At 29.7% G+C, this 12,276-nt stretch overlaps 1 protein-coding gene across 1 annotated transcript; it reads right to left on the bottom strand.

The window, feature by feature from the left end:
• Positions 1 to 7,794: 7,794 nt before the first annotated feature.
• LOC140867800 (RING-H2 finger protein ATL29-like) lies at positions 7,795 to 8,730 on the bottom strand. The gene has a single exon (XM_073272856.1). The coding sequence runs from the start codon at positions 8,712 to 8,714 to the stop codon at positions 7,938 to 7,940; it is 777 nt and encodes a 258-aa protein (XP_073128957.1). The 5' UTR covers positions 8,715 to 8,730; the 3' UTR covers positions 7,795 to 7,937.
• Positions 8,731 to 12,276: the final 3,546 nt, after the last annotated feature.

Raw genomic sequence — 12,276 nt, 5'->3', positions numbered from 1 at the left:
TGTAACCCCTTGTAACCTTCATCATTACTATGATGATCAACCATCATTAGGCTGATTAAGGACTACAAATAACACATATTATGACCCAATTTAAGAGGCAAAAATGAATGTCCCTTTAGCTACAAGAGTACCCTATAAATACCCCCTCAATTGTGAAGGAAATAACTTACAAGAACGCATTCCTAAATCCATTGTCCAAAATTATTTCTTTTATACATACATACATACATACATACATACATACATACATACATACATACATACATATATATATATATATATTATGTATTTGGGTGTACAAACTTCCCCCACTTGCTGAGTATTTTCCAAAATACTCACCCCTTACTTTTCTCCCTAGCTAGATAGGAATGAAGATCAAGTCGAAGAGATCAAACAAGACATGTTTTGGGGTTGGTGACCAAGTTTCAAAACAAGAAGATTCTGGATTTGTCTTTAGTTGGTTTTTCTTATATTATCGCTTCCGAATTCTTATTTTAAGTTGTAAAAGACAATTTGGTTTTATAAAATAGACTAGTTTTGACAAGAATTGTACTACAAGACTTATTGTTTCAATGTTAAATTGTTAAACAACGCCGATGGTCAACTATGTCCAATTTCGGTACATGACAGTTGAGTGCTAGGTGTAGTAGCCCAGTTCCATTTTACAAGATTAAGGGACTTAAACGTGATTAAGGAATTGAATAAGGGAATAAATTGAAAAATGTACTCAGACAGGATCGAACCATCCGATCTAAAGATTGGACCGTTTGATGCGGTGTCGAATTGAAGCTGACACGTGGAGGAGATCGGAGCGTCCGATCAAGGGATCATAGCGTCCGATCAGTTGTTGAGACAGTGTTGATAGGATTGCGACATGTGGTGGGTGCATGCAAGTCGGACCGTCCGTTGATGGGATCGGACCGTCCGATCGAGGCCTATAAAAAAGGGCGGATTTGGCTCATTTTCAACGTTCAGAATCCTCACTTCTCCCGTAATGGCTATATTTTAAGGGTTTTGGGACTCTTTATTTAAGAGTTGGAGTAGGTAGTAGTATTTTTATAGCGGACAGTGTCCGTAGTAGTGACCAAGAAGCAGAGCTTTGGCGAGGTGTCTAGGGGTCATAGCAAGGCTGTGCCCAAGCTCTGGGGAATTCGACATCAGTGGGCTGACGATGGATGAAGGTATAGCTCTGGATCCTTATAGAAAATAGGGAGTATGCTATAGTTTAATTAAGGCTTTTAGAGCATGATAGATGATGTTTGGCATGTTAGATAATGTGGTTTCAATGTATTTGTAGTACTGCATGGTAGGCTTGGAACCTAGATGAGAGCTTTTAGGATCTGCCTTAAGAAAGGTACGATAGTACTGTTTGAGATAGCCTGACTGAGTATGCATGTATTATGTGTTGCATGATTTATATGACATGATTTTATCTGCATATACTATGACATGTTATTATGCTACATGCATGATCATCTTGAGCTCATATCCTTGTGATATCATGTAGTACGGTGTTTACCCTATCTTGTTAGTGGATGGTTGGACACATGAACTTGTGTCAGTTCACCATCTGTTGGGTATGTAGGTCACCTCCTGAAGTGACGGCACATCGTGATACCTACCCAGGGCCCAAGTTTGTTCTTGATCATATATTTTTGACCTTGTATCTTGGTACCCGTACACTTGCATTCATGCACTTATAATATTCGTATACTCATACTCATAATCATACTCTAAGTATTGAGCGTTTTATGCTCACATTCTCGTAATGTTGTTTTTGGACACCCATTCGACGGGGAAGTTGCAGGTAGTTCTCCCAGGGATTTGGAGATTAGGCGGTGACCAAGATAGGATTGCAGGGTTAGTCGCTAGGTTTTATTCTATAGTTATTCAGTATTTGTTTGGTTTTCCGCAACATATTATGATTATATTTTAACTGCATACTTAAGTTTCTGATTAGTAGGTGATCACCGTGTGGGTCACACACTAGGAGTTTCAGTCGAGACATTGTATAAGTCCTTACTGAACTGAGGTCTTGAAATTTTTTTGTAATTCTCAAATCTTCTAGTGTAAACCTTCCTGCTGATAGGAAGAAGCTGGTAACTTAGGAGTTGTTAAATCTCCGAATATCCAGGAACAACCTCTCGCGCTATTTACCTTCAGTAAAGAAGGAGTCATCTTTCGAGTGTTCTTATCTGTCAGTTATCTTTTTTCGCACATATTATTGGTTGATTGGCGTTGACAACTGAGAAGGAACGAGTGGTTTAGTTGACAACTCAACTGATTTTCGAAGGAAAAAATTTTGAAGTGTGTATTCACCCCCTCTATACATATTAACCGATTTAACACACACCCTCTCTCTCTCTCTATCTCTCTATCTCTCTCTCTTTCTCTGTGTGTGTGTGTGTATGTGACAACCGCTATGCCCTCTATCTAGGGATTCGGCCGCCTCACAAAACCGCCACCTAGTTCCACGGCCATACTTTTTTCTCATGTCTCAAACCAAAATTCTTCCATTTTTTCTAGTGAAAAGTAATGAGGATCAAAGAATCCAGTCTTGAACTGGATTAAGGCGAATTAAAATAAGATTCACGGAGGACGTTTATGACTTGAGTTCATCTTTGAAGAGATACTTGTTCTTGAAAACCGGAATAGTTGGAGACATAACCAAGTACATCACTTGAGGTAATTTTATAAATGCCCTATGCATGATTATAATTAATTAAAATCATATGAGTCTTCAAGGAATTTTTTTTGTGATAAAATTACTTTTTAAACTTTGACTGCTCATTTGCATGCGAGGAAAACAATACATCAAAAGATCAAAGCCCTTTTTATTGGAATTATCAGCCATAAAATATATATCACAAAGCTGATCAGTAGATGGCTGGTCGAAGAAGTTTTTAAATTTGGCCAATCAATTTTTCCAAAATGAGGTTGAATATGGCTGAACAAAATTCGAAATTTTGGCTGAATATGTTGGTAGAAAGTTAGTCAAAATGATATTAAATGTTGCTGCAAAATTTGCGTGAATTTTTTTATCTTGTTTTGGGGATAATACCCATGTGCTAGGTTGAACTCAATCCTTGTTTTGGTGGGTTCGAATTTCGGTCTACACATATGTTGACGAGTTTCTTTTAGTTGTTTCCTTGACTTGTGTTATTATGCAGTTTAATTTAATCATCAATTTTAGTAACTTCAGTTATTTTTTTACGTATCCATTTAAAAAAATACACGTATCTTGCCTTAATTAAACGATAGAAACTAGCTAGCCATATCAGACGTGGAAATTATAAGAGCACCCACATTGGTATGTTATTTGGTGTTATTAACACCCAATAATATTAATACCCATTAACATATCAATATGAATGACCAAATTAATTCCCACTTCAATCCGGAATTCATTTGAATGAACACATTATTTCCATTTTTTTTAATAAAAAAAACAAATCGCAGTACCCCGTGAAGGTGCATGCGCCAGAGTCTACCGCTAGCACGTGCATTACACGCACAAGTACAATATTATATATTTTTTAAAACTTTTATAAGCCAACCGATTGAATTTGATAGTTAAAAAAATAATAATAATTTCATAAACAACCGTTGAATTTTTTTTAAAAAAATTTTTATCAAAATTTAAGAAACAACCGTGAATGAAGAAAAATAAAAAAAAATTATGTTGTTATATGTCTTTCTTTTATTTTGTTGCACTCTTTCATTTAAAATTTATAACAAAAATTGAAATGAAATTGATTTTATTAAAACCATTTTTTTAAAATAATAACAAAGCATACTAAATATCATTGAAAAACCGTCAAAAAAAATATCATTGAAATTATATTAATTTTAAAATAATAAAATATTTTTAAAAAATAATATTAATCTATAAATGTAAATTAAGAAATAATTTATTTAATATTACATATGAAGAAAGATAAATAAGTGGAGAGTGGGACTCATAAATAATGAGTGTTGATATTAAATGAATGTAAGTGTATGTTAATAATTGAAAGATATTAATGTAATGAATATGTGTCATGCGGACCCTACGTTTTTTGATTGGGTGGAAGGTGGAATAATATTGCAGATTAATTGATATCAATGCCGGTGCCCTAAGAAAAAATTTCTAAATAAGACGAGTAGTTTTCTTTCCTTTTTTTAAAAAAAACAAAAGAAAATCAAATAACGATATTTATTAGTCTCTGGAATCATGTTAAACTAGGCTTAGTTTGGAAGTTGAAAGGGAAAAGAACAGAAAAGAAAAGAAAAGAAGGTTAGAGAGAGGGAGAGAAGAGAAAAAATAGTATTTTTTGTTTGAGAGTTGCAGAAAGAAAAGAAAGAAAATGATTTAAATTTATTTAAAATCAATTTTTTTTGTTTGTGTTTTCTCATATTTCCGTCCACTTTTGAAAAGAAAATTTTTTGGTTGAGATAAAGGATTTTCCTCTCCCTTCCTTTCTTTTCCTTCTTTTAAAAAACTCTCAAACAATAACTTTTTAAAATTTTATTTACTTTCTCTTCTTTTCCATCCAAATCACATCTCCCAAATGAAGCCTAAAATCATATATTTTAGAGGAGGAGAGTGTTATTTACTTATTTACACTAAATTTTGTTAATCGCATTCCAACCTACCATTTGAATTCATTAAGAGACCAATATACCCCTTATCACTCTTATTAATTTTTGGAGTAAAATTTATTTTGATACATGACTATTGATAAAATGTTAAAAGGAAAAACTGCAATTTTAGTCCTGTATGTTTGTCATTTTGCGATTTCAGTCCTCTATATTTTCATATTTCAGTTTTAGTCCTGCATGTTCTGATTTTTGGCAATTTCAGTCCTTTTTCTTCGAAATGCTTACGTGACACTATACACGTCAGCTCTACATCAGCACTGTAATGGTGCCACATCAGCGCTAAATTGAAAAAATAACTAAAATTGTCAAAAAAATAAAGATAGCGGACTAAAACTGAAACATAAAACATAAAAGACCAAAATCGCAAAGTGACAAACCTACATGACCAAAAAGCAATTTCCCAATGTTAAATTGGTACATGAACTACTGAAAATGATTTAATTGGTATATGATCCAACTAAAAAGTCAATTTTATCCTTTAGTAATATTGCTTTTAAGTCCAATTATTTTAGTAAATTCAAATAAATACATATTTTATTTTTCAAAATAATTTTTATTGATTAAAAGTGTAAAACTAAATTTATATTTGTGTAAAAATTATAAGAAATAAGCATCTTACTATTTTTTTTATTTAACTGATTAATAAATTATTTATTCAAATATATTTTAAAAATATTAATAAATATATGTTTGAGTGCAATAATTGTACCTGCTGGGTAGAGAGATCGAACCATGGCGCTTGGGCTACTGTGCGGTTTGAAAGATTTGATTGTATAATTACCACCAGCTACAACTCTCGATAAAGCGTCAAACGTTCGATATTATGATTGGTATCAGGGACAAGGCCATAAGTTCGATTCTCATTAATTTCAAGGAGTGCAATTATTTGGAGGGAGATTATTGAGGTCAAATAATTGTCTCTGCTGGAAGAGGGATCGAACCATGATGCGGCTATTGTGTGGTTTAAAATATTTGAGTTGTACCATTGTCACCAACTATTATTTTTGGTAAAGTAGCAAGCGTCGATCCTACAATATAATAAAATGGTATTTTTCTATCTATATTAAATCATTATACTTTTTTTAGAAAAAAATATATAAAAATTATATATTAATAAAATTAATCACACTCAATAAAAAAATCATATACTCGACTAAAATATATTTAATATATCGTTAAAAATATAATTAAATAAATATTTATTTATTTATATTTAAATTCAAGCACGAGTAATAAAATATAAACTTACAAATTCTTAAGTGGAGAAATTTTAGGTAATTAGATAATGAAAATCGAGATAATGAGTGAGATTTTTTTATGAGATTTGTTGTTTCATGATCTAAAAATTTAATGTTGAACATTTCGATTTCTCAATTGAACAATACAAGATTTCGAAAAACTAAAATTGTATTATGTTTGCTACAGTCTAAAAATAGGAAAAATAATTTTTTTGGTCCAGTAACTTTATCCTTTTTGGGTTTTGGTCCATTAATTTTTTCGATGTGGGTTTTGGTATACTAACTTTGCATTTTCAGTATTTTTTGGTCCAACTGCATACATGTCAGCTTCTGATTGGTCCACGTCATCATTTTGGACCAATCAGAAATTTACACGTATGCAATTGGACTAAAAAATACTGAAACTGCAAAGTTAATGTACCAAAACCCACATCGAAAAATTTAATGGACCAAAACCAAAAAATGAATAAGTTAATGGACCAAAAAACTTATTTTTCCCTAAAAATAAGATCAACGAGCTCTAGTGATATATATTTATTTTATTATATTTCATAGATATATTACAATATTTGTTGTTGTATAAATTGAGGTGACAATTATTTATCATGATATAATTTTAAATAAATATGATATTTTAAAAATTATCAATAAAATAACTTTGAAAATAAAATTATGTACCTAATCAAATTTTAATAATAGTAATTGGACTTATAAGAAATTTTAGATTAAGGTTAAACTTGACCTTTTAATATGATGTAACAATTATGCCATTTACAATAGCTCATGTATCAATTTGATATTTTATCAACAGCTCGTATATCAAAATGAATATTACTCTTGATTTTTGTAACATATGCACCCAGTAAAACCTCTATTAAATGTTCTTGTATTTTATTCATAAAATTTCATAACATGATTTTATTTCTTTCTTTGACATTTTTTCCAATTTACTATAATTAAAAATATTTCAACATGTTATTGTCATATAATACGTATAATTATTAAATGCTAATACATTCAATATTTATTCTAGTAAAATATTTTTAAAAATAAAAGAATGTTATTTATACTATTATTTTTATTTAAATCTTTTTTATTTTTTATTATATTTTGTGCCATAAATTTCTCTAGTTTGTAATATAAATAGAATAATAGTTATAAAATTATCAAAAGTAAATTCAATTTCATGAAAAATGAAAATGTCAAAGAAATTCTAAAATTTATTAAGATGCAGCTTTTTCAGAATAATTATATATTTATAGAATTTCAATTCAATACTTTTAAATATAAAAATGTTGTACTCCATTAAAAATTTGAAAGGTTATGACAAATGAGTTAATTTAAAAACTAATTAAGAGTTAAATAAGTGTTAAATACATTTTGGGAACAAATGAAATTATTTTCTATTTAAAACTAAAGTAAATATTGAATATGTTATCATGTAATATAATAATTACACATAATAAATGCAAATCAAAATTTTGAAAAACTTGTTAGTAAATTGAGAAAAAAAAAAAGTAACTGAAATAGAAACGAAGATTCATATTATGAAATTGTAATAGAGGAAATAGAAAGTATTCACTACAATTTTTTATTGGCTTTATTTATGTCAAAAAACTTAATTAGGGTGATAAAAGGGTATTATGGTCACTTTTATGAATGAAAATGGTAAGTTGGAGTTTGATTAACAACTTTTGGAGTGTTATCAATAAAAAAAAAAAAAAAAGAAGAAGAGAAGAAGAAGGTACAGATTGTGCGAGATGGTATTGGTATCGGATCATGCAAGACAAAATTGAAGTATATTTCAAACCAAAATTTGAGTTAATCAACTCTCTTCGCTTTTATAGACGAAATGGAATCCTCTGCTCCATTTTGTGTAAAAATTCATTGTACACAAATGGCATAATTTGTCCTTAAACTTGATTTTCTAGCAATTAAATCTCGCATATCCTCGAAAAAGTATTCCTATATGCATTTAAATAACAGAGGATTTCATCACCAACCAAACTGCAATTGCCCACGTACGACGGGATATCATGATAAGAAAACGTTGCATGGTTACGTAGGGCTAGAGCTAACTTTTGCTTTGTAATCTCCGAATGTACTCCAACTTATACTTGAAGTATGGCCTTTAATAATGTTTGATTTAACATTCTCAGGCAATCTCAAAGTAAATTTATGATCTCCGTTTTCTTCCTCCTTACTTTGATCAATGAAAGAATTATGCCCCGTGGAATGTGATCTATAAAAATATTGTACCTTGTGATCCATCTGTGGAGCAATTATTTGATCCCTGTTTCCATTATCCCTTGTTTCATATTCGTTGATTGTGATGCTTAAAAAATCTTCGGCATGTAAAGGGGATTTGACAGGTGAATGCATCGGTGAATCGAGATTTCTCCGGCAGACAGGGCACGTTCTGTGTGACTCCAGCCAGAGATCGATGCATTCTTGATGGAATACATGGCAACAAGATGTCAATAAGCGAAGAACGTCACTATCTACAAATTCAACCAGACAAATGGCGCATTCGAGGCCATATTTCTCTCGTCTATAATCTTTGACACTATAATAACTAAAGCTAGGGAATGATTGTATGATAACTGGGTCGAGTCCCGGCGGCGAGGCGGATGTGATGTTACCGGTCGCCGGAGTTCCTCTCGGACTGCGCCGTGTGTAAAGTAGGATTTGCATGAGACACCTACAAAAATAAATGGAGAAGAAACCGATGAAGAAAAATAAGAGAAGGACGATTGTGAGAATAATGGTGATGGGCGGTGTCTTATATTCCGGAGACGCCAGAGGAGGAGAGGCTTGAACGGAGTAGGTTCTCATTGCCGGAATAAAAATGGGAAAATAATTCTCAACCATTAAAAAACCGATTTTTTTTTTTTTTTTTTTTCCTTTTCATAATTTTGGTTTTATGGAAGATTTGAGAATGTAGAATTCTGAGAAAATCAAGGAGAAGCAATGCGCGCAAAGGCATGGAATATTTGTGTGTACACGCGATGTGGTTACGGCCACAATTATAGTATTTGAACGAGTCATTATTGAGACCACACGGACATGTGTTAAAAAAAAAATTATTTTAGCAAGTTCATAAAATCATTTACGTCAACATATACTGATGGGTACAAGTGAATTTTTAATATGCTTAAAATATATAAATATAAATAAATTAAGTGGGTGAATTTGCGAGAATAGTATTTTTAGAGGATTAACTCTTAATTTTGAAGTTCTGAAGGGTTAATTAACATCCGTGAGACGAGTCAACCCTACACATATTTACAATAAAAAGTAATATTTTTGTCATAAAAATTAATACTTTTTTTTTGGTAATCCAAATAAAAGATCCGTCTCATAAAATTGATCGTAAGACCGTCTCGCGGGATTTTTTGTGTAAATAAATATTACAATAATATAGCAATTTTCAATTCAAAATTTTTTATTCGTTCAAGTAAGTTAGAAATTCGAGTTTGATTCAAAATATAATTATGTTATAAAAAGGAAAGAGATAAATATTAACGTTATATATATTTTTTATGGAGCTAAATACGTCTAAAAACTTGCTTCAGTTCAGATTTTGATATATTTATAATATATGGAAAATATTCCATAACTGATACACAATATATATATATATATACATATATATACTTATTGTAATATAATGTAATATTCTACCCAATCAAATTTTGGTAGTTTACCATATATATGTATGAAATGTTCAATAATTTTTATGTGTGCCTATATATATATATATATATATATATATCATATCACTATTTATAGTTTTTATTGATGAAATTTTGAAAAGTCTACCATATATATAAGAAAATTACCATTTGATTTGAACACACACATAATATATATATGAATAGTGTTCAAATACAAAACAATGATATAATAATTCAATCAAAATACACAAATGACTCCTTTATTTTGATTAGAGTTATCCTTGAAGTATACACTTCAATCTTGCATTGGGTGCTTAAGCTACGATTGGTTCGTTGTTACGATCTATATTCGTATGAAAACAAGGGAGATCTCATGTTGTAATGCATATTTCATGATGTTGATGTGTATATATATTGTTCTTATTGATATTTATTTATCTATAAATGTGATTATAATTTACATTTTCTCTATTTTAAAGAGTTCACGCATACATGCAACAATGAAAATATGTTTTTATAGAAAAAGTGTAACCAATCCTAAAAAAAAAAGTCATTATTTTGCTATTAAAAACATAATTATTGCAGAAAATAAACTGAAATATAAAATAATATTTATATAATTAAAACACATGTATATGAAATGTTTGGGATGATCTTTTCTTTCGAATATGTTTGAATTCAAGGGTTTTAGAGATTTGAAGAATGTAGATGTCATTGAAAAAACAAAACTTTTTGTTAGGTTTTTTTTCTTCTTGCTTTATGAATATATCACATTATATATAATTTATTTGTTTATTTTTTAGTTTTTTAGTACCTGTAATTTTAATTATGTTTTATTAATCTAACACATTTCTTATCATTTTAATTTTTTGGTATTAAATTTTTTTTTTGAGATCGGGGTATTAAATATATATATATATATATTTTTTTTTTGCGTTAGAACAGAAATTGGTTGTCAGCTATAAATGTGACATTTTTTTATTCGTTCTATTATCTTTCGGCATTTAAAGCGTCAAGAGGAAATTATAACATATTCAATGCATGAGTGCCTCACCAATAATATTGTCTGCAAGTCAACTTGATCTCGACTCTCAAGAATATAATTGACCATTATCTTCAAGACTTCAACCCCATGTATTTAATTTATTTATTATGTTTGACTTCAGTTCAGCTTCGATATATATCACTACCTTCCAACTATTATCATTTAATTCATCGTAGGAAAATTGAATTTATAAACATATACGGCATATTATTAAAAATTCCTAAACCTTATCAACCAAAATCAAAACGTGTGAATTTAGGTAAAACATTTGCCCAAACTTCCTACTTATAAAATTTATTTAGTTTAATTCTTCCCCTTTCCTTATATTTAATTGAAACTTTAAAATTTTATTTTATTTTTTCTCATTACGTAAGTTTGTTTTCTAAAATGTTGTAGCAGACGTGGCACACGCGTTGCTTGTGTAAAACAACTTATTATTATATTTTCATATGTGTAACATATTTTGTTTCAAAGAACTTGATTTAATTATGATATTTTACAAAATTAAAATAATAAATTATTTTCAAGTAATTTATCCTAATAAGATGCACAAAATAAATAATTCAATGTGTACATATATATAAAGATAGAGAAAACCACAATGTCACTTGTTAAATAAAAACGATTAGAATATTTTTTATAGCATGAATTTTAGACATTTGTTGCAAGTTTGAAAAATATACTGACGCAAAGAAATATAAAACAAAATAAGTTATTAGTTATAAATAAATAGAACAACTGAAAGCATGTCACGATAGGGTTATCCTAAGGAAAAAAAAAAAAAAAAAAACAAACCCATGTATATATAGTCAATCACTTTGAAACAAATGAGTGAAATAAAATCATGCCCAAACCAAATTGAAAAGTGTACAGTAGACTAAAGTTTAACTATAATTTTTCTGACAACCAAAGAAACTTCTAAAACAAAAATATTTGTTTAAAATAAAATTATAGATTTCGAGGATGAATGGCAAACCAATCAAGCCTTTTAATTAGAATCTTCAATGATATCTCAGCGTTGAATTTACAAAAATAATTCAACCATGTGTTCCTAAAACATCTGTCGTGTGACTGTGGGCGCTAAGCGCCTAAGCCTCTCTTTCTTGTCATGTTAAAAAACAATGAGATTCCAGAGAACACCTAAGTAAATATTTGGCATAATCAAAGCAAATGATAAGCGAGCAAAATATTTGACAAAATAAGCCATAAATTTGAAAATTACACCCGGCCTATAAGTCAAAAATAAGAGGACAAATTTGTTCAATCAAATTCAGAGAAAACAAATTCAGAATAATATAAAAATCATAAAAAAATCTATAGATTAAAAAAGATTACTTATGATGCTAATGTGAGACAACACCTAGTCGTGAAGGAAAAAGATTCCAATTGAAGTAAGAAAGGAATAGGGGTATAGAAGCAGAACGTGCGGAATGAACGTGGGCAGCGTTGATGGGAGTTTAGGTTTAGTATTAGTTGTCATATTACGATACTATCCTTATCATAGTTGTGCCCATGAATTAAATCACGGGTATTTAAGTCAAACCATTAAATTGACCATGGTGGTTTTTCTAATGGGTTTAACCATTATTAAATAGTAAATAGTAAATATAGTAAAGATATATATACAAAAACTCCAATAAAACTGTATCACAAGTCAATTTTGTGAGATTAATCT

This window comes from Henckelia pumila, chromosome 4 (assembly GCF_033568475.1).
Source record: "Henckelia pumila isolate YLH828 chromosome 4, ASM3356847v2, whole genome shotgun sequence".
NCBI classification, from domain to species: domain Eukaryota; kingdom Viridiplantae; phylum Streptophyta; class Magnoliopsida; order Lamiales; family Gesneriaceae; genus Henckelia; species Henckelia pumila.
Note: the sequence above shows the minus strand (reverse complement) of the source record. Positions and strands in the feature narration are given on the sequence as shown.